The sequence below is a fragment of the Anser anser genome (genome assembly GCF_964211835.1).
Source record: "Anser anser genome assembly, chromosome: 3".
Taxonomy (NCBI): Eukaryota; Metazoa; Chordata; class Aves; order Anseriformes; family Anatidae; genus Anser; species Anser anser.
Window position 1 is genome coordinate 85029327 of NC_139722.1, and position 23736 is coordinate 85053062.

Below are 23736 nucleotides of genomic sequence, written 5' to 3' on the forward strand. Positions count from 1 at the left end.
TATTGTTAATGCAATTCAATTCCTTTACTAAGAAATACAAAATCTTGCATTATAATGAAGAGAAGCAACCAGAGGTAATTTTCCTTCTTACACCACCAGGACCTTTCAGAAAGCACTTCGTTATCCCATTCCTTCCCCAGTTTAAGGGCATTTCTTGGTTCTACTGTACCAATATTTGTTCAAGTTTTTTCTTGTCTGTGTTGTTCTTTCTGTCCGTGCTTCTCTATTGGAGCTGTTTCTTGTTTTTGTGTACCCCTGCCAAAAGTAACAGTGAACAAGCCCTACTGCCCAAGCAGTTCAGGTTTCTCAGTAGGTTCAGAACTATCTTTTGGGGTAACAGAACATGCCAATGCTTTCACCTTGCAAACTGCTAGTTTTTCAGCTATCCACTGCCTTAAAATAGTTTATTGGACTTTTCACTAATTAGGCAAAACTTACCACACTGGCCTTGACATGTTTTAATCCAGGCTATAACAGTGCAATACATGTGTTAATGGTGAGTTTGGCTATTTGCTGTAGCCCGTATGAATCATGGTTTGAATAGTCTTTGCCAAAAGATATTTTCAATAGCTGTGTCAACTCTTTGGATCAGTACAGTGGAAAGTAGAGAGACATTCTTAGATTTATGTGATTTGCAAAGTTGATTTAAAGGAAACGAAATTGATGCACATCTTGACTAAGCCCAGAAGATAAAGAAAACCTCCCTTTTTACTCAGCGAGTTTTCATTTTGACTGATTTGTGGATGTGAGGATTTTTTTGACAACATTATTGTGTACATTAAGTGGGTGTTTATGAAAACCTGTGTGAAGGTCAGCAAAAAAACCAGCACAGCTTGCAAGATATGTTCTGTAGTTCACTTCACTGCCATCCATCTTGAAGCTTTTTCAGAGAGAAGCAGAAGTGCTCTTCCCTTTGCGAAGGAGAGGTTCTCTCTCCTTTATCATTCAGGTGTATAGGGAGAAAAAGTAACTGTTAGGCGATAAACCCTTTATCACAGAAAGCAATTTCTGAGGTGGAAGCTGTTTTTGCCCAAAGTTACCATGGTTACTGAAATGGGGGAAAAAAGGATGATCCCTTGAGGCATTTAAAGGAGACATATGTGTTCATCATTGTTGTCAACATGATTGTTGTATAAATTAAATAGTTAGTTCCACTTGGAATTAAATCCAGACGGTCTTTTGCCATCCAGAGTTGCTCAGAACTGGGGTTTTCCTTTCCAACTATATCAGCTGGAGCAGACAAAAGCCTTCATGCACCTCAGCGAGATTTCTGCTAGGTGCACTTTTCTCAGAGGAGTTTTAATACCTCAAGCTGCTTTAAGAAAAAGGTAAAATTAATAGAATTTGGAAGAATCGCTATAAATAATAATCTCTTACTACCCTCAGTCATATTTTCTATGCACAGATATTTTGTTTTTTCTCTAAAGCCAATTGTTGTGCAAGTGCCATCCCAGGAGCCTGTCATTGCATTTAGGTTGGCTGTGAGGTTTAAAGAAAGATGTGTTTTAAAGAAATTTCTACCCAGTCATGTTTCCACAATTTAGAGGATGGGCATAATTCCTGTTCCTTCTATTTGCAAAGTGTAGAAGCTGCAGCTTCATGGAAAGCTAAGAGTGCGTATCATCCAAGCTTGCTACAGGAAAACCTGTCCCATTGCCTAAACTACACAGAAATTCTGTGTGGAAAAACAAGGCTGCATTTCTGCCGTATAATCTAGCCAGTCCCTTTGGGAGGGGAGGATTAGATCTCAGCCCTACTCATTAATGAGCCAGATTAAGGGCATTCTGTCCGTTTTGGCCCACCTACAAACCACTGAAAGCTTGGGAAGTGGTCTGACAAGTTGTCACTCCTGGCATCAGGAAAATTCCTTCTTTTTTGCCCCAAAGAATTAAAAAAAAAAAAAAAAAGAAAAAAAAAAAGGTGTTCCTCTTTTTATTGACATCTTCCTATGTGTATTCAGAAATTGTACCTATGGGTGAACTGGTGAACACAAGAGGTGGATGGAGGATGTTTCCCGATGGAATTGAACCAGACAGACAAGATATGAAAAAGGCTGCACCTCATTTTGATAGTATTTCCTATTTCTTTTTTAGAAGAATCAATCCTTTCTGTGATTCTTTCATAGTGCAATTCACCCAGGGAGAGAGCTGTAAGCCCTAATTTTATATTGTTTACCGTGGTCTGTTTTGTTGAATTTTTGTGTAAACATTGAGGATCAAAAGAAAAATAGCTTAAATCACTTCAGCCTGGTGCCATTAAGTTTTGTACATTCCTGAGTGACTTTATTTATACAATGCCCTCTGCATTGTCATGGATATATGATTTTATGTGCATCAGTCTTTGACTTTTAGGTTACTTGCCTGTGTTCTTGAATTGAAGCCTCTTATTGGTGTGAATGATCATAATTTATAGACATGTAGTTGACTAGGAGCCTTGATACACAATCATATGGCTCAATTAATTTGGCTGTTCCAATGTTGCCAACCTTCATTAGCTGCAGAAATCTTTAACATTGGTGACATATTAAATATGTTTTAAACATACTCTTATGCTATTGAAATAGTATCACAGTAGAGTGGCCACATTTTAAAATCCCTTAAACATTAATGCTTATGCAATTTGAGTGAAAATTACTGAGATTTTTCTAGAATATAAAAACCCATTGTTTTTAAGACTTTGATTTCTTCAAACTTTGTCTGAGCTATTGTATTTTCTTTTACTCCGCTTTTCAGTTTAAATTATACTGCTTGTTAATATTTTGGGGCATTATAATAGGTCTAGTTAATCCTTTCCAGTTCATTTCAAAGACTTCCAGTAGTACCTCTTGAAATGTCCCCTTCTTCCCTGCCCTATCCCCCGTAAATCTCTCACCCCATTAAATTTATATTTAAATCCACGAAGAAGAGGTTAATATAAATCAGGAAAGTCAAGATGAAAGAAACTGAAAATTACAAGGGTGTTTCTCAGACAATGCTGAGCAAGGAACTTAAATGCTGAATAGTTTCCTTAAACGTGGATCATGGTAAGTTTTCTGAGATCTTATGTAAATTGAAGGCACTGTACTTTAAACTCTCAATTGTAGACCCTATTACATTTTTTTCCTTAAAACTTCCTAAAGCTCTTCTCCCCCCAACTTTTTCTTTTGTGTTTGACTCCTCTCAGCATGTGTCCAAGAGCAGTGCTCAGTGGCACAGGCAGGATGGGGACACTGCTGGAGGCTCCTCTGTAGCACTGCTGTAACATCATGGACTAATGATTCAGCTGCAAGGCTATTCTGATTTCTATTATAATAAAAATCTGAGCTTTGCCTCATTTCTGTTGTACAACATTGACTTAAATAGATAACCAGCTGAGCTGAGGAAGAGTCTAGTGTGACCTGTAGCTTAGTAGTGAGAATACCACTGAATGTAGCTTTTTTCATTCACCAACTCTTCCCTTTTCTGCCTCTTTATTTAGGGATCAAACACATTTTGGGGGGAAGATCTCTCTGGATACATTTACCCTTTTTTGTGCTTTTCTTTCAAAAAACCTGCGTCTCCACGCTCCAAGTCATTATCTCTTTGTCTTTTTCCTCAGTGTTTAGAGCCACAATTATTGTGCTTTCTTAGGCTGGCATTTATGTTGCAAAATTAAGTGAATGCTACACTTCTGATCTAGGCTGGTCATATAAATTCCTCCCATGGATGAATGGAAAAAAATGTTGCCTCTGTTAGGATGGGCTGACTTGCCTACCAGATCTAGTTTTCTTTCTTCATTGATTACAGAGGTGACGTAGACATCTGTCTTGGAATAAGATATCTGTGTTTTGGCTCGCTCAGGTAAGGTGAAACGAACCTCTCCCTGAGTAGGAACACAGCCTCTTGCGTTCTGCTCTGAACCTTTAACTTTAGTATGAAACCAGCTACCAGGAGAAATAATAAGATGCTTGCACAAAGTTCTAGATGCTTGCAACTTTCCTCCAGATGGAAGTCTGCATCCCCTGCTTTCCAGTCTAAGAAACATTGAAGATTCACTGTACTGCACCCAAGTCTACCCAAGGCAGCACAGTGACTTCAGAGGCTCCACTATTTATGCATGAAGCCATCGGACTTTCAAAGAAATGACCAAGAAAGCTTTTTCATGTTTGCCCTTATGCAAACCAAGGGAAGGCTGAATTGTTCTTTATTGATTTAAGGGCTGGAGATGTTCAGCTTTCCTTCTGCCAGGATGGACCTGTAAAGCTGATGACAATGCACACAAGCATTAGATGAGAGCCTCTGGCCCTCAGATCCCCAAGGTGTCATTGCTCTGTAACCAGAACAGCAAGCTGCTTTCAGTGAGGGCTCCTTCCTAGAAAGGTAGGTAGTGTGGCTTGGCATTGAAACATTGCATTAGTGGATCTGAATTCTTGATAACCAAATGCCATTTCATTTTCCCCGTCTAAATAGGTGTTTTAATCTATAGTGCTGCTGAAGTGATTAGCAGTTAAAAGACCTTTAATTGGATAGTGAGATATTAAATGCCAGGAATGAAATGCAATACATCAGCGTTCCCACTTTTCATTATGAAAGAATCTTTCTTTTCTATACACTAAAGGTAAAAACGAAATTTGAAAACGTTGACCTGATCAATTTTGCAAATGAATGAGGTTAGTTAATACAATTTTTAAGGTCTATCACCATCAAAACTACTTCTCTAGCACTCAGAAGTGAGAAATGGAGTGGGTGCATCTGTGAGGGGTGGGTGGTTAGGTATATGTGCAATACACACTATACATAGGGTGTATATTTGTATCTACAAACATACATAGGTGCATGTGTATATATATATTTACCTCCCCCTTCACCCAGCACAGTGGGAATAGATTGCAAAGAGCAATGTATGGTGTTGCTGAACAAGTTATCTGAAAAACTGAGAGGATAACTTGCCAAGACTTTATAGACCAGATGATTTTTGTAAGAGGAAGAGTTCAAAATTTTCTTAAGATATTCCCAGTAACTTGATTTTAACCAAGAATATTATCCTTCTTCTTGCTTAAGTCTGTCCGCCTATACATCACATGATTTTTTTTCTCCTTTGGGGTGACTGAAAATGCTCATAAAAACGGCAGCATTTTACATTAAATTCTCTAGCTATCTAGCTATCTGTGAAGCTCTATTACATTTCTGTGGATCCTAGTTGGTCTCATCCATATTAATTGCTGCGTGATTTTTCCACAGATCTGCTCAATTTATAATATTTGTACTGAAGGGGAGACACTTAGTTAGAAAAAGATGTGGTGTAAAAATGTGGTGTGTATTAAAATGCCAGGATAGCTGTACAGTAACCTTTACAGCAGCACGTATTCCATTACAGAAACATAAACGTGGGAAAACTTAAAAACTGTTGATCCTTTCTTCCCTGCCCCCCTTTTTTCTCTTTTTTTTTTCCCCACAGAAATTGTAACACATGTATTTCCAACTGTACACTGAGCATAAGTATTGTCTTAGAGTTGTCTTTGATGTAATGTCTTGCCCCCTTCTTTCCACCATTTTGTATTGCTAGAGTTATTAGCCAAACAAAGATCTTGATTTCCTATAGATTTTTCCTTGACTGGCTTGGCACCTGGGCCCAGATTCTGGAAGCAGTGTGGCCAGAAAAGCTGCTATACCCCCCCACCAAGAAAATACCTTAAACATCGCATTTTTGTCTTTAACTTTCTGTCAGCTCTGAGGAGCAGTGCTAAGGTATGTGCTGGCAAGAGATCTGACAGAGGCACTGGGGCTGTGTGTTGCCTGGCCACACAGAAGGAGAAGGCATGCACCCTGATTGATAACAGTGTGTGCAGATGTGATAAACATGGGGAGGCCCTGGCTGCTTTTTGGGAAACCAAATAGCAACACGGACGAGGATGTGGGACTCCTCCTGGGCCTCGTGCCCTGTGACCAGCAAGAATCGTGAATCTCCTCAGATAGGAGGGAGCTATTCATCGTAAAGGCTATCAAGCCATGAGAGGCATTGCTGAAACGGACCACCACCATGCTATTTCCTATCTTATCAGGGTGTATTAATAATGCAGCAGTAATAATAGAAGTACAAATTAAAAATAACTGGATGGGCAGATAAGCAGAGTTCTCGAGATTAAGGGGATCGGGAATTGCTTCAAACAGTTAATTGCAGAGCAGCACAGAGAGGGAATTTGCCTTTGCTGTTTTGCCTTTATTATTTTCTTACTCTACATCTTATCTCTGTGAGCATTATTTCTAGGGCTTTTACGTAGAGACTAATAGGCACAATATTTCCTCACAATTTTAGACTGTTCTGTTTTTATCTCCAAAGGAATGAAGAATCTTTCACTGATCCATCTAATTCAGCAGAGACTAATAATGCTGAATAAGAAGAGTATTGTGATTATTAGCCTTCCTCTATATAAACCTCTTACTATTTTCTCCTCCCACAATATAAAGCCAGACAAGACATTACTAGTGTGAAATATTCAAGCTTCGGGATGAATTGATGCAGGGTGTTCCCTGGAGGTCTGTAAGCTCCTTTTGGATCACAGCGGCATGAAATCCCTGGCGTCCCTGAGTCTCCTGCGGCATAATAGCTGGGCTGGGCAATGAGAAATGTGAGCATCCAGTTGTCCAGCACCAGATGACAGTGCTCTCCCTCCATCCTTTCCTGTGCAGCCCATGGCTGTCTGTCAATGACTGGCAGGGCTTTGCCTGATTTGGGGATTCTGCATGATACCTTTCAATACTATTAAAATAACAACTCACAGCTACTCTTTGGTCACCTGCTGGGTACCAAAATGTGCTTTTACTTGAGGCATGAGAGAGTACTGTCACTTTGATTTCAAGTCCTGTTTGCTAAGCAATTTTCAGAACACTGAAATTCTGCTCTAAATGAAATAGGTAACACAGCTGGTGCAATGTGCAGCCATTTTGCAGTTCTGTCCAAGCAACACTGACCCACTGAGAGATAAGGCTATCAAGGGAAGCCCATTTGATTAAGCGCCTGATACGGTGATGGAGTAGAAGCTTAGCAAAGAACTGCAGCATGACCTTTACTCCACCATTTTTCTGGAAAGCAACTGCATTTGTGAAACGACCAATATAGGAGCTCAGTGTCGAAGACTGTAAATCATACGTTGTCCTGCTTTTAACATAGTTCTAGTAGTCCAAAAAATAAAGCAAATGAAACCGTTCTCCATTTAATATTGGTATTAGTGAAGATTTCAATCTACTGTGTAGACTAGTTTATCACAGGTGGTTGCTGTGGGAATATCCTCCTTTTTTCATCAGACTAAAACAGTGGAGAAAGCTGCTGCTGCTGCTTAAATATTGGTTTCTTCAGTAGCAGAAGATACAATGTGTGGGGAGGTAGAGTGCACAGTAAGTGCCTGTGGTCCTTCTGCCTGTGTTTGTTCCTGTCTGAGCACTGTATCTTAATTATTGATGCTTCTTCTCATTCCAAAAGCCTTGTTTTTCCCTGATGTGATTTACATATGCATCGGTAAATGCTTTATTTTTATTTTTTTTTCCTTGCATCTAGAGGGTGGAAAAGGGGAAGACAAGCAGCCAGTTACCAAAAACTGGAGTTAAAGTGTACAAACTGAAACTGCTCTTCTCATATATCTGGATCTCCCCTAAATTCTCAGACAGTAATCCCCAAACAAAGATTAATCAAACAATCCTTGTTTTAAGGCATTGTCGGCATCCGCTGTCTCTCAAGGCTAGACTGCAGAGATTTGGTCAGATCTGCAAAGAGTACCAGAGAGGCAGGCTATTAATATTTTCTTACAGATTTCCCAGTTACTGTCTAGACAGATAATATACAAGGTGGATGCCTGCCCTGCATTTATATATATTTTTTTGCTTTTTCAAGGAAAGTTTGTTAGAGCTGAAAATACCTCCTGGGCTGTTTGTGTTTTCATAGTAAGTCTTTGCATCTCAGTGCTTGTTTTTGTGTGTGTATGTGATTTGCTGGTTTTGTGTGTGCATGTTGTACAATGATATATATCAATTTGTCTCTCCTAGAGGGTAGTCCTAGAGCATCTGGATAGAGAAGATACATCCTGTCTAAAATACCAGACTGCAGACAAAGCCCACCTTTCTTTTCTCTGCAAGTTTCACTTATCTTTATCTCTCTGAAGCACCCTTCCACTTGTTTTTAACATGCTCCCGTAAGACCCAATTATTTTTCCTTTATTTTTAGGTTCTTTTAGTACCGTGAAATAGAAGAGTATTTGCCAAATTCTCTGTCCCCCTTGGAAATCTTTTAAAAATACACTACTAAGTAAACATGTTCATTGCTTAGTTCAGGATCAAATGACCTGACAAGAGAGATAAAGCTGTGGTAACATGCTCTCTCCCTCCCTTCTTCCCAACACCTTAATCCTACAGCACTGCCGCCCACCCATACCCTTCCTTCGTCTCCTTGGAGGATTGTTAGCTGTCTTCCCTAGCTGTCAGGGACAAAATGCACACAACCTTACACTGAAGCGCATTTCCTTGTTTTGAAGTAAGTGGTTCAAGTCCAAATTTGTAATGATTGTTCAAAGTCCAGCTGATCAGAAAATCAGACTGTGAATAAAGGCTGGTAATTGATTTTGATACTTTCTAGAGACTAACTTTCATACCTCATAGCGAGCAATGGTTTAGTAAGAGTGGTAATAGGGCAAGTAACTAAGGTCTGAATCGGAAGCTGTATCAAGTATTTGTCATCTAAGTGTTACCATCTGAAGCCACCTTCTTTAAGACTAGATGGCAAACAAGCCTCTTAATGGAACGCAGAAGCGTGTAAGGCTCTGTAAGAGTGATGCTTTCTGAACCAAAGTGAACCAAATTCAGCTATGACTCTCACGTGTAGAAGGCAAATGTTGAATTAAAATGGCTGTTTCCTGAACACAGTGTGCTCCTGCTGCTGGGATTTTAAGAATGGAAAGATAAATTAGCTTGCTTTGCTTGGCCGCGCAAGCCTAGGGGGCTGTTTGCATATCTGCTGCCCACCACACATCACAGCAACATGTGCAGTAACTGAACTTCAAGGCTTATTTAGGACAACCATCACCCCACAGTGAGCAAGGGACCCTCAAGCAACTGCCCTTTCCTATGTGGGGTTGTGCAGGAATTCTGCTCTTTGGATTTTCAGAGATGTTTTGCCGGAGATAATTGTTCAGAGAGAGAGACCATGAAAGTCTGCTTCATTTTAATAATTTTTATTATATCCCAAAATGGAGACTGAGTGGAAAGATACTTTCTTAAAAGAAGGTGTTAGAGGAGAGGTTTAGGGCCTGATATTTTCAAAATCCAGACAGCTCGAGATTCAGAGCAGTGGAGGGAAGGCTGTTGGTGGTCTCACAGTGAATTGACAAATAGATCAGAAAAACCAGTATGTGAATTAGCAATCTTGACTGAGAGCCCAAGATTAAACAGGCAGACACTAAACAATTCTTTTGCCCCTTGAAATGGCCCTAGCCAAATAGAGCTGAGGTATGTTAATAGGTAAACTGATCTGGATACAGTTTATGCAGTACGTGGTATGTTTAGAGAAATATTTTGGCCTCAAAAATTGTCAACATGGCATCTTCCGTAGTATTTAATTCACTTCATTAAAAAAATAGCAAAAATAAATATTGCTTTATGCATGGTGGGCAGGTTGTCCCCAGCAATCATGCCTTCAGTTCAAATCCTAGCCTGTGCTTGCAGAAGTCAAACAAAAACACCTCTGTCATGCAGTGGTGCCTTTTAATTTACACAGCACAAACAGCTGCCAGAGACCGCATCAAGTTCAAGAGTACCAGGGAGGAGGAGGAAGGATGAGGAGGATTATAGTCTGGCAGGAAGAGCTCTGTGTTAAGTGAGACGTTAATTTGCATTTGCTGATACTTAGTTGAGCTTGGAAGTAAAGGCTGTTGCAGCCCCGTAGTATACAAATATTTTTGCTTTTGCTTATGCTTTTTTTCCCCCATTAAGAAGCCAGTTTGTCTGTGTTTTACTGATCTTAGAGATAACACAGATACGGAAAGAAGTGAACCTTCCTTTCAATTCAGACTGAAAAAAAAAACCAACCAATCTTACTCCTAGCTCCATCTAGACATGCCTTTGTCATCATGGTTCAGATCTGATCCCTTTGAAGAATTTCTTCTGAGTTGTTGTTAAAAATGTCACAAAAGAATGAAAGAAGGAAAGTAAGAATGAACTGAAAACTCGTAGACCTTTCTTGGCTTAGTACTTTGCCTTAGCAGAAAGTACACAAAGTGGTAGATAAATCATTATCACAGACTAAGCAATAATTTTTACATAGTTGAGTAAATGGCTTTATTTTACCAGGTATACTCATCAGGCCCTTGTACTGGTGGATCTGTAAGGATGTTGCTTGCAGTTCATGGATTTTCTTTCTTTTGATTTATCAAGGGGCAAAAGCAGTTGAGCTAATACTAAAAGACTCTACTGATAATAGAAAGTAGTATAATTTAGTCTAAATCAGATAGAGAGTACAGATCACAGATTAAAGCAGTGTATCATGATTATGAAGGGCTCCTTGGAAATAATGCTTCCTTTTCTTTTGACTGTCTGGTTTTTGTCTTTAAAAATAATTGTAATTAATACAGCTGATGAGATGCAGAGGGAAGATGGTGTAAGCAAAAGAGACTGATAGCAGCAGTATCAAAAGTGTAAATGGAGATGCATAAGGACTAGTGTCCTGTACTCACCTGCTTTCTTTTGTTATTGTTTTCAGCTGCTCCAGGTCACAAATACCCATTTTTTTTGTTTGTTTGGTCATAGAGAGGTTACAAGGATATTTCTGATGTATTTGCATTGATTCTGTCTTAAGCTCCTGAATATTGTTCTCAGAGGACATTCATTGCTATGTGCTTTTGACAGACAAAGAAAAATAATTTCCAAGTGAGAAATTAGGTGCTTCCGAGCACTAGCCTTTTAGAATAGCGTCTGCAGACAGAAAGGCTAATCGTCCAAATGATAGACATGCATGGTTGACTTTCCTCTTTATGCTGCCTTGATTGAGACACGATGAGCATGCTGCTGGCCTTTACAATGGATAATTTTGTTAGAACAATATCCTCCGGGAAAGGCTTTTATACGGCAAGGATGACAAGTGTGGCAAATTGCTTACAAACCCCAGACCTAGAGGCTTCTCTTTCTGAAAGCTGCCAGCCCACAGTACAGCAGCGCTGCAAAGCTGGAATTCAGTAACTGTTTCTGCTGCTGTAAAAATTATCTCTTTTTTTTTTTTTTTTCTAAGCTGTTTGCTTATTTTCTCAGAAGGCTTGTTTGCACAGGGCCAACAGGTTTGGGAGGCCCAGAGTATATGAAAACTGAACAGAATCAATTGTTCCCAATGAGGACTGTTTGTTGTTAAACTAATAATGACAGAAGTGATCAACTCCCAATTAAGTGAAGTAGGGCCCTGTCTTCTCTCTTCCATTCCATTTCTGATACAGAAGTTTTGTCTGTGGTAACTGCAGCCTCTTCTCGTCTAGTAGTTTTGCTTTTTATCTTTCCTATTTTTGATTTAAGCAGAGTGCAGCTGCCAAAAACATTGTATTCCATGGCATTTCTTATATACTTTGTAGTAGCTCCAACACAAATATGTAGTTTGTGATGTGCTTCTCTTCCAATCTGTGTGTCTTCCGATATATTTTATGGAGGTGAGGGCTCTGGTTCTAATTGCTTACAGTCTCATAAGCAGAATGGTCTCCGCAGTGAAATGAAGAGGCAGGGCAGCACATCATTACCACAGTGGGTGACAGATCCCAAAGGATTTATAATCTAATTTCAGTTCATTAATGACTGTGATATTTAACTCTTCCACCCTGCCCTTTTGCTGTCTGTCTAGTTTTCAGGACCACAATATCACTCTTACTCTACAGAATATATCCCCTGACTACATCTTGCTGTCTTTGCCTTGTCTTTGCTTCCAGGAGTATGGGCCGTCTACCTTGTCTTCGTCAGTGCCACTTTTTCACCCTCTCACATTCACCTCAGGGCTGTCTTCTGTTTCCCCTTTTTGGAACCTGTCTTTTCCTCTTACACCAACCAGTGTCTTCCCTCCCATCCAGCTTCCCCTGTGCGTCCTGCTGACACTACTCTGTTATAAAAAGGGAGGAAGATGTCTGTGAGCTGTAGTGGAAGACAGTGATCAAGTAGATCAGGGCAGAGGTCTGCAAGAGCAGCTTCACTGATCAATGCTTACTTACATCTGGTAAAGATCTGGTGCCTAAATTTTATGCAGTCGCAGCTAACTCACCACCTCTTACTTGTTTATAGATAGATAGGACAAGCAGACAAGTACCTGGTTCCACTCTGGTTATGTGAAAAGAGGAATACAGTATAACTGTAATCGGTCTAGATGCCATTTATGCAGTAACAAATATCTCTATTATCTGATACTTGAGATGTTGCGTGCTAGAAACAGCACTTTATTGGACTTACCAGAGGCAGAAGCGTCCTGCATGCTCAGCTAATGCTGGTGCTCCATCTGTGTGGCCAGAGGGGTGCTACCAAATCCTCCTCAGCCTCCGTTCCTGATCTATCCACTGCCTTCTAATGTGAGGATCTGCTCCCATTTCTGCCATAATGCTTTTTATTTCAGCTGATGCCATGATCTTTATTGTACCTTTAGGATATATTTATATGTTATGAATTATATTTTACTCCCACACTGTTTTCTCTTTTCATAAACAAGCCTTACAAAAATCTCTGCATTGGGCAGTTACATATAAATTTTAACCTTTGTTTTGTTCACGGAGAGGATAAGGTAAATGATGGATTGCATTAATAAAATATACCAGTGTATCGCTGTATGTAAACTGGTCCCTCTTGGTATAATATACCTCTCTTCAGCCCTGTATCAACAAAGCGTTCAACAAGCCATTCATTTAGAAAAGGGGAAAAATATCACCTAGCCTGAAAGTTCAAGCCCAGAGTTAGCACAATGTGAGGGTTAGTGAAGCATACAGACGCTTCTTTGTCTAAACAGTGTGCCAAGGAGAAAAAGGCCAGAAACGACCCACCTGGAATGTGGAAGCTTTGGGACCATAAATGAAGAACCTCGTTTGCACTTTAACAAAGAGTGTGTTTAGAGGTACGCTCGTTATTTATTAGTATGTCCTCCCAGAAAGCAGCACAAAAGCTGAACAGGCTGTTCTGGCTTATATGTGCAGTGGGACATGACAGAGTTCTCATGCTTTTCCAGTTGAACATAACCGTGGATGTTGTGTCAGGATGTATGATAGTAATTCTAGAGAATAATCCAGGCAAATCCTGGCCTTGCCCAGTCCACCCCTCCATCAAGAGAACTGTTGTCATGAGGAATTAAAGTGCTCCTGAAATGACTTACCATGGCTGTGACATCGTGTTTCTATTTGCAACTCTCTGGAGGTTATCAGCCTTGTTAATTCATGTGTCATGGATATTGTTGAAGTTAATATCACATCACAAATCAAAGTATATTTATAATATTGGTTTAGAAGTCAGACAGTTAGAATTTTTTGCATATTAAAAAAGAAAACTCTCATCATTCAGCCAAAAAAGTAACGCTGGATTTTCTGTCATTAAACTGACAGGATGTTATAGCTGCTGTAAATAATACTGACGGCTAAAATCTTTTGGCCTCCCCAGTGTACAAATCAACCAGACATGGATTAACTAGTTTCCTCTGATGCGGTTTGCACTAATCCAATATGCTCCGATAACAGGAGAAGGCCTTTAATTAGAACATTTTGGTTTCTCTTCTGCATATGCTGTGGTTTCTCAGAAATCACTTCTTAGCTTGATGGAGTTCAAAGTCAAGTAAACTTTTAAAATCTGTTACCTGAATGATGCCTTGGGACATCCGTGCAGGGCTTTCGATGGGACATTAGAGCTGGATGCATGTCCCTAGGAACAAGAATTGGATTGTGAGTAATTTGGACATTGCTAGTAACAAGATGGTCAGGTTGCCCCTTAGACTTGAAAGCCTGCAGATAGGTGGTACTGTGCCACATTCTTAGTCCCCCGTGTGCTTCACTACATACGGGAATGATGGGAGGGATAGTGGGCTCTAGGTGGGTCCTGACCGTCCTCTTGTGTTTGCATCTTTTGTTCTCAGTTGCAAGAGCCGAACAGCTGCAGGGCTGCTCTGGTACTCCTTCAATGGCCTTTCTAGAAGCCTTTGCTTTTAAATGAGAGGTTTTGTAGTGGCACCTATTCTTTCAGCATTTCCTTTGCTCCTGACATGCCTTTAACGAGTGGTCCCATCTGGGGCTGAGCAGTGGGAGTGCAGATTTCCCACATACGCTGCTCTGCCTCGGGAGCCCCCTACATTGTGGGTATTACGTGAAGGTTGGAGTCAGCAGCGCAATGACTTTGTCATGCTGCTGCAGAGAAATACAGAAATGGAGCTGCTTTCTGGGGCTGACAGGCAGACAGACTGGCAGCAGCCATCTGAATTGAATGGTTTCATTTTCAAGTTTTAACAAAAAAGAAGAAGGAAGTTATTAAAGGTGGCAGGAGTAGAAGGCAGGCTGTCTGCCCGTCTCTGCACTTTCATCCTTCTCCAGATGACATTGTGATCTTCAACCAGTAACCACTTCCCTTTCTGGTAATGTCACCTTTGCTCTCTTCTGCCCCTTTCGGTCATCAAATTTAAAGCAAAACGTTTAGGGGTTGGTGAGAGAGAGAAGGAGAGACTGAACAGGAGAAGCAGTCATGTTACTTTAATAGAATACAGGCAGCCTGGTGCCTGAATAGCTTTGCTGAAATTTTCTTGTAACAAAGCAGAAAACTCCCCATCAGCACAGATGCCTGAAATGCCTCTGCTTTCTAGTTAAGTTTGGGGAGCTCGTTTAGTGTCTACTAGCTAATATGGTCTCAAGAACCTTAAAAAATTGACTCAAATACTTGGTGCTTTGATTTGTTAGGATTTTTAGTGTGTGTGATTAACTGAACCCTTTGAGGCTGGTGTTCTCCCAGAAAACCAGGCTTGCTCCTATTTAGCAATTCAAGAGACTTTCCCCACCTTGGAGGAATCTACGGCTAGTCAGGTAGCACCTTAACATGGTAGCACTGCTGGAGACGTGCCAAACAATTTTAACGAGGCTTAAGATCTCCACAAGCTTGTCAAGTCTCATGAGGTGTGTGTGAGACCAGTCGCAGCTGAACCTCATCTCAAGCTCCCCTGTGGCCAGGTCTGTATCTCCTGGTTTTGAAGCCTAGTGAGACCTCCTTCCTGCTTTCTGACCTGCTGGTTGATTTGCTCACTAGCCGTGCCTGGTGTGCTGGGCCGAGGAGGAGAGATGTGGCTGGAGCAGTACACGTTCCATGGACTGGCTCTGGGCCCTTGCACCACGCGAAGGGATGTGCAGCTGTCCCGCATGCAGAGTGCTGGTACGCGGCTTGGCACGTGGAATTTCATGCACTGGAACAGAAGAAAGCTGGATCTAACCAGGCATCTGCTTCTGACTCCCTCGACAGACATTTTACGCCCTCAAGAAGTACGTTATACCCATGTAGGTTTTCCCTTGACTCCCTCAACAGTTATTTACTTTTGGTCCTTCAGTGCATAAGCCAGTCTTCCGTATCAGTTGTGGATTGGCTCTGTCACAGAACATTAATGGTTTGAGCAGCTGAGAATCAGAGGAAGGAGGAATAGTGAGGAGAGAAAAGGAAGCTAAATCTCTGTGTTAATGAACATAGATATTTTAAAGTACTTTATTTGGGGGGGGCAATGTTTGATGCACAGTAATTTTACTGTGTAAATTATCATCTTGGATGAACTCAAACTAGAAAAAAAAACTCTTCATTTCTTTTTTTTCCCCTTTTTAATACATTTGGAACCTTTTGAGAAGATTGCACATAAAGGTTTTGGAGATTCACAGCTTGGGGGAGAGAACATTGATTTTATCATTTTGTGTAGACACACACATCCACAGACAGACGCCAAGTCACTGTAATAGTTTATAACAAACCGTTCTGATCCAGAGAAGTCTGTGTAATTAGATTAGCCTTTGGCCTGGCAAGCACTTCATAAAGTTCTGTTAATACAATGTGAGAGAGCTAGTAAAATAAAAAGAGGAATTTATCATGGGCTGAAATTGAAAAAAAAATCTATTCTTTTTTAATTTCATGGCAATGAATCCACTCGATAAATATATTTTCCAGCTGGTCACAATAAGGGTGTTAAACTAGGAATACTTAACTAACAGTCAGTCTCCATGTTTTTTAAAGCAGTATTTTAAAAATCTCTACAGGTTTCAGATGGGACAGATTTCCATTCCATCATGCACTGAAAAATTGATCTTTAGTGGCAGTTATTGTTGTTGTTTTTATCTTTGCCATCAGTTTGTTCAGCGCTGATTCAATGATCCTGTCCTCTAAATCGGACTGAGAAAACAGATGACACACAGGACCAGGATACAGACAAAGTCCAAAATAGAGAAGAGAGCCTGAGCTGTGGCATAGCACATGGATGAGAGAGAAGCTTTTGCAGAGCACAGCAAGGGTCTATCCCTGCACCCATACCTCTAAAGGCAACAGGAATTTTATCACCAGCTTCAGTGGCAGCCTAATTAGGTCCCTGAAGGCATTTGGAAAATCCCTCTCGATATCTGATGACTGTTCCCTGTGGTGTCAGTGGAAGAGGATGCATCATCTGTCAGTACAAAAGATGGCCCTACGTGGAACTTTTTTTTAGAACAAATTAGTATTGCAGCCCTGCTTTTGTCACCATGTGGCTGATGCAAAGTGTAGCCTTGTCGATGAAATATAGCATGAGTTTGTTGTGAAAGCAGACAAATGGCACAGTAAGTTAATGCAATAGTCTATCTCTAGACATCTGGGTTCACACCCATGCTCAGACCTTGTGTAAAAATGAGTTTGTAGTCCCAGTGGACTCTTTAGCACACCTCATTCACAGTATTCCTGCATGTTTTGGCAGGTTTCCATCTCTGGCCAGAAGAGGCTTAGGGCTAGAATAGCTGTGGAGCTTTTCCAGGTGAGAAATGAAGAGTGCTGATAGAGAATTGCAAGAAAATTGTTCAGACTGTCTGTGGTGAATGGATGGAGATACCACCAATTAGGTGCAGCGTTTTTGGTGGTTGTGTGGACGCTTGCACTGTGTCATTTGGTCCTGGCAGTTACAGTTCTGCACCTTTGTGCCTTCCTTGTGAACCTGAATGATATTTTAAGGAAGGCTCTGCAGGTTCTGGGACTGCTTAGCACTTACTTGCTCAGTAATTTAAGAGCTAATTTTGAAATCTGAGGCTATGTTGCACAATGCCTTACTTTTACAAATCTCATTCCTCAGAATTCATCAGGAGAGAGTAGTATTTGGCCTGATTAAGTGTTGAATTTGTCAATTGCTGAATGCTCAGGGCAAAGAGCTGATCTTTTCTCCTCATGATAGTAGAGTATCTTGCAAAGTAATTAAGAGCATGCACCTAATGAATCATAGCAATAAGGCCTGAAGAATTGAGTTATATATGAATGTATAATGGAATGGAGGGAGCAAAGGAGGAGAAACCCTGCTTTTGTAGGCATTGAGTACTATGAGGTAGAGATCCAAGGACATCAAATAGTTCCACACAAACTAATCTTCATGCCTGAGTGTATTTAGCAAAGATGAAATCAGTGGTCCATACAGTCCAGTCTCCTGCTGCCTCTATCGAAGGCCATTGCTTGGTGATTTAATGGACATCTTAAACTAAGTTTCAAACTACAGCAGCATGGGTAAGGGAAAAGAGGAGGAAGGATTCTTTCCTTACACCTGTGGACAATTAGGTGACACAGTCTGGCAGGTGGTTTGATTGTTCATAGCATCCCTATGGAACCGTAACTGCAGAACAAATCCTGTTCAGGTCACACCATTGTCCAGATACCAAAAAAAAAAAAAGCATAAATCCAGTTATACAGCATATACCTTAATAGCCTTATGCAGTAGCGTGCTGCACATTGAAGGGAAATGCTTGGTATTATCATTCCTAGAGTTTCCCTGCTTGAGAATTCAAAGTGAATTTTTTATTTAACCATTTATCATGGAGTGTTAGAACTAGAAAAGCCAGCTTCATCGCCTTGTAACTTACAAACCTTTCTACTATAGTCCCCAGTATTATAACTGCAAAGTTCCCAATGTACAGAGGGCAGCTGAGCTTCATCATAGGGATTATGTCCTGTTTGGGGGATTATCACACCAGCTGTATTGATGCATAAGTTGTTCCAAGTGCTTGGCCAGGCATAGACTCTCTTCCTTCCTTTCTCCAACGGTATCAGCAAGGTTAAAGTAATTGGCTGTGTTCAAGCCTTGGGGCACTGGTGGTCTCCAGCTAGCCCTTCTTTTTCTGTTCTGAGGAAAAAGATGGTGGATGAGGTGGAGGAGACTTGCAGGCTAGGTCAAGCCTTCAGTCCCCAGCTCCGGGCATTCTTTCTCTTTCCAAAGAGTTTGACTTCTTGCAGGAGTTGCAAGAGGAACCCACTTTTGAGGGATACTCTGGTCATGATGTTCCTTTCATATTTTTGTTTGTTACGTCTAGTGGAACCTTTTCCTTCCAGTCTGAAAAGATCCTGTTAGTCTTCAAGAGTTAAATTGATGAGGTCCTATGATTACCTAACCTGCCTGAAAGGTATTATGTGGATAAAGTCAGTGGGACCAGGGTTTCATCTTTTACAGTTTGACTTGTCTGTGCACAAATATCATCAAATATTTTTTAAACATTTTAAATCTCTACCATTACATTTTTCTTTACAGCAGTTCTGCATACTACATTTTTATTCTTGTGCAGGAACTATTTGCAAAGGCTGTACTATTCAGATTTCTATATGCTTTCCTAGGTTTATACATGAAAAGCATGATTGTTTTCCTTTTCAGACTCTGGAAAATGCAGGTTCTGGGTAGTGTGCCATGTACTCCTGCTCCTATTCAAAGTTTTCTGCACAAAAATATATTGTCTTTTAGGTTGGATTTTGGGGATTTTTTCTTAACTCATGTTGTTTTATACAAAGATTATAAATGGGTTTTATTAATGGGGAAATGTGTTGGATATATGTAGACTTCGAGTATGCATCTCTAGAGAGAGTAACAAAGTGTAGATTAGCTCTATGAAATACATGTTAACACTACTTCAAAAAGATATAATTATGTGCTTAGAACTCTTTTTAGAGACATCAATTTGCTCAGTCTTATTTTCCTCGTTTATTTGAAGTCTGATGTGAAATTTTAATAATTATTTTTTAATGCTGGGATTTGCTTTACTTTTTGAGTACTTAAGTGCTTAATACACGTCCAGTTAGTAGGTCTGGTTCTACTACAGCATGAACTTAAATATCTTACGTCATTCTTTGTACTAGTAGCTACATTTCTGGATAGCTCCTCATTGTCATGTCATGCTACTCCCCAGTAGTCACCAAATCAGATTATCTAAAAATGGACTGAATTGATTGAAACTTGAACCAATGACTGAGCTAGAAATAGCTGGTTTTTGTTTGTTTGTTTGTTTGTTTCCAATTCGTTTTAATTTATTTTCTGGAACAAAACAAATTTGAGATTATGGTAGTCCATAAGTATGGAGAATTTTCATTTCAAAATGACTTTCTGTTTATGAAAATATACTTTACATTACACATTATAATGTATTTTGACAGTCAGTAAGAGGAAAGAATTCATCTAAAATAATTTCAGCATTTCTCAGAAAAAATCAGTCATGGAGACTTTTATTTCTATGCAAAAAAACCTGTATTTTGGTCAAAGTCTTTGTCCTGACAAAACAGGAGTTCTGAGTCTTCAGTTTTTTTAAAGATGTAATTGAAAGTTGTCAAGTTAAAATGTTTGTGATTTCTTGTAACCAAAAGAGCTTCAACTGCTTATGTTGCAACAAGATAAAGGAAAAAAAAAAAAAAGTAGGTATAATTGAGAGTCCTTCTCTTACCAAGAGGAAAATAAGGCATTTTACAAAATTTGCTGGCTGATCTGAGTTTGGAATTATAGCTTCAGGGAAATAAATGCCACCCTGAAGAGGTTTGGCAAGATAGGCTTTGAGTGTACTGTCCCTACTGTCTAGAGGAGAGGAGATGATATTTTAATGCCTTCTGTAAATATTTGCAACAGTGAGTGTCAGTTGGCAGAATTGAGTGGCTTGAGTTTCATCTGAAGGGGCTGCAGGGGCCGAGCACCATGTAATCCAGAATGCATTCTTCCCCTGCAGTGCCCGAGTTTTCCTGCCTGATGAGCTGAGGTTTGTTCCAGTCTACAGAGGTATTAAAAGGTGATTAAAATATGTCCAGATAAGAAGTTTGGACTCAAGTGTTTTTTTGAGGCTCCAGGTAATAGCAGTTTAAATGTAATCTGTTAGGTATTAGAAACATCTCCTGTGTTAGGGCTGTAGAAAATAATGGCATACTGAAGCAGCAGATAAACCACCTTTTTTTCTAATGAAATCACTGGAAAGCCAAGCTGGCTGATGCGTAAAGTAGATTTCATGTATCGTGTTCAGGCATTGGTGTGCTTCGTTAATGGCAGAAACTATTCTGCCAGGTGAGCTAGCAGGAGGGATTCTGAGTTACCTGGAAGTCATTATAGATAAATGACATCTTCTTCCTCATGCCTTTGTCCCTCTGGTCACTTGCAATATTTCAGAATCCATTTTAGAGGATGTTGCGGTTTGTGGATGTTCATGCAGTAAGAGACACAGTAAATTAGACTCACTGTGCATGTCAGTGAGCTATACAGAAAAGATTTGAACCATAGACCAGAATAGTTTGGAAAGAGTTATTACAATCTGTCAAGTCAATAATTCACATTTTAGAAAAGCCCTCAGTATAAATTTACAGTTCGGATTCATTTTACAACCTATCAGGTCATTAATCAGGGCTTTGTGAGATCCCCTAATGTAGTTTTATATAATCTGTATTTTTATGTTTTGACATGATGGACTGTAACAGCTTAATTAAAATAATGTTAAGAGGTTTACTGAATCCCACACTACCGAGGAGATCCAGAGTTAGTCACTGCATTGAAAATGTACCTTGCTCTGTCTTGTTATTACACAATGAATGGGATATGTCCTCAAGCATCTTGACAGAGAACACGTTTCTTGCAACATGTAGGCAAATTGGTAGGAATTAATGACAGAGTGAATTTCCTTTACATTGATGAGTTTATATGCAATATTCTTACCCTAAATTGTTTTGAATATTAGCTAATGAGCATTCACATGCAGTCAGGTAAGATATGTAGCATTTAACAGAAATACAGTAAGAGTAGTGGAATAGACAAGGTGGTGTATGAACCATGACAGATTACCATTTATTAGGATCTACGTTAGTAAATAATCTGAATCAAAAGCCAGATGTAAATATACCATAAGTGGAGATGCATTCTTTCCAAAGACAAGATCTATAACTTAATTTTGCCTTGTGTAGCAAAGATACTTTGTAAGAATGAAAAATACTTAGCTATTAGAGAAATAAGCACAGAGATGCATGGTTTGCCTCCCAGATGAGTGTTGCTGTGATGACAGTCCTTAAAAAATGTAGGGCTAATGTACAGCTATAGTGCTGGACGACAAGGGATGAAGACAAGTGCCTCAGAAGGCCAATTAAAAATCCACAGTACTTGCCTTAATGTCTGTGACTGTACCTGAGACTTTCCAGCTGGACCAATCTTTGGTCCATTCTGTCTAAACGTGGTACACTGTCAATTCCTGGAACTATTTGGAAGGATTTTGTGTAGTGAAAGAAATGAGGAAAATCCAAGTTGATCCAAGTTTTGGCTTTGGCTCCACCAGTGAAAAATCTGAATATTGTTGTGGTTGGCATGACTCTCCTTTGGATCCTGTCCCAACCCTGGCCACACTCCCTTTCTGTGCTTCTCACATTTCATACTGATGTAGATGATCAGTCTGTACTCATGCAGTTTCACTTACATCAGACATACCCTGTTCAGGTTTTGTGGTATAAAACCATCCCTCACCAGACAGGCAGGCAGTAGAGCTGTCTCCTTGCCTACCACATGGTGCTGACTGAGGATCACATTTAGATTTGGAGTGTGAATATTTCATCAAGCTTCCTTCTATGCTGCACATAAAAAATCCACTGTGCGTTATTTGTTGTGGTATCTTCTCCCTTTTATCTTTCTGCCATATTTTACCTTGCTTATTTGTTCTGCCTATGCTCTAAAATATTGTGGGAAGATTCTTCTAAAAAGAAAAAAAAAAAAAACAAAAAACAACCAACCTATTTTTTTTGTCTTCATTAATCTTTCTATTTTGTGCTGAGTGACAAAATGTTACAAGGCATCAAAGATCATTTCTTCCCTGATACTAAGCTACAGTAGTGACAAGCATGGAGGATAAATTATCTTAAAGTGGAAGATCCTTTTATTGCTCAAGAGAAGGCTGGTTGTTTCAATCATTTGTGAAACTTGTGTGCTGACTGCTACTTTCATAGCCACTGTATGGCACGCAGTGCCACCCGTGACAAATAGCAGTGTTACCATAGACATTTTTGTAGTAGGTGGAAAAGGACTTTTTAAAGAGATGGATTTAAGAACAAATTCCTCGGTGTAATAGCTAGGATACCTCCGCTAGTGATAACGGTGATGTAGTGTCTCTGCAGGAATTACTGCCCGCCAGAGGCACTGTGGCCTTTGCTGAGTGATCTCAGTTTTGAGAATGCTGGGTCTCGTTGATGACCCATGGTGACATCACCGTGACCAGCGTGGATTTCATGAGTGCAGAGGAGATGAAGCAGACAGCTCTGTCTCCCACGTCCAAGAGAAAGAGGAGGGAGACATGGAATTGTTGCCTGCTCAGCCTCACTGAGGTCTTCCACTTGTTCTTATCCACCACCAGGTTGTTCTTTCCGTCTGCATCAGAAAAGAAAGCAATCACATTGTCAGTGTAGTTCAGGCTAGCTAAAGGCAAAGGCTTCCTAGGCTGCTGATCTTCGGATAGGAAGCTTATGTGGCTGACATAATTCCCATCCTCGCAGTAGGTGCAATGGAGGGAGCCTTGCTTGGATACAGAGTCCAGAATGAGATTACACTCTTAGCTACTCAGATAAATAACATATCTAGAAAACTGATTGCTCTGGCTTTAGGATTTGATGAGGCAGGATCACTTTAGCAGCTACAGTAAAATTTGTTAAGCCCTGCAGGACTGCAGCAAACTTATTAGACTCCTGTTTTCATCATCTTGCTCATATCTGTCATAGGTGATTATGTACCTTAACTGTTGCTACTCTGTTTACTGCTGGATGCAAATTATCAGCAAAGGAGGTGGAGTTGCCATATGCTTCTCTGTTAGATCATTTACTAAGAAAAATGAAAGCTTTCCATAACAATCAAAACTACTTACTCCTTCCATATGTGCTTCACTTAGATATCAGGAAGAGGTAAAGTTCCTACCATTCTCTTTGTTGTAATGTTTGTCTGATTGCTTCATTAATCTGAGGTTTTGAAACCCAAATATAAATGCATTTTTTCATCCTGTATAACTAGCAGCTTAGGGACAAAGTACTATTTTGACAAAGTTTTGCTTTAAAACAGCTCTTGTAATGACCATTGCATTTATACTCAGTAAGTCCTTATTTTGTGTCTTGGTTATGGAAAAAGCTAATTACACTCAACACAAAAAACATATTTGCAGGTCTCAGCAAAGTTCTTTTTTATAGCTCTTGTGGACAGCAGCTGCAGGCTATCAGTCTGGACCCTTGATAAATGGTTTTGACATTTTGTACAGACACCCCTCATGAAAAAGGATTTTTATTTATTCTCAAATGTTGA

At 39.9% G+C, this 23736-nt stretch overlaps 1 protein-coding gene across 5 annotated transcripts in view; it reads left to right on the plus strand.

Moving 5' to 3' along the window:
* The window catches only part of KIF26B (kinesin family member 26B), a 293769-nt gene that overhangs the window by 193927 nt on the left and 76106 nt on the right, over positions 1-23736 (plus strand). The window contains exons 1-2 of one of the 5 annotated variants that reach the window (XM_083830353.1): positions 13731-15151; positions 15228-15472. The exons of 3 other annotated variants lie outside the window; for them this stretch is intronic. In XM_083830353.1, the coding sequence (XP_083686479.1) occupies positions 15260-15472 (213 nt within the window). In that variant the 5' untranslated portion in view covers positions 13731-15151; positions 15228-15259. Of the gene's footprint in view, positions 1-13730; positions 15473-23736 lie in introns of those variants that run through there. One more of the 5 variants, XM_083830354.1, reaches the window with a different exon arrangement.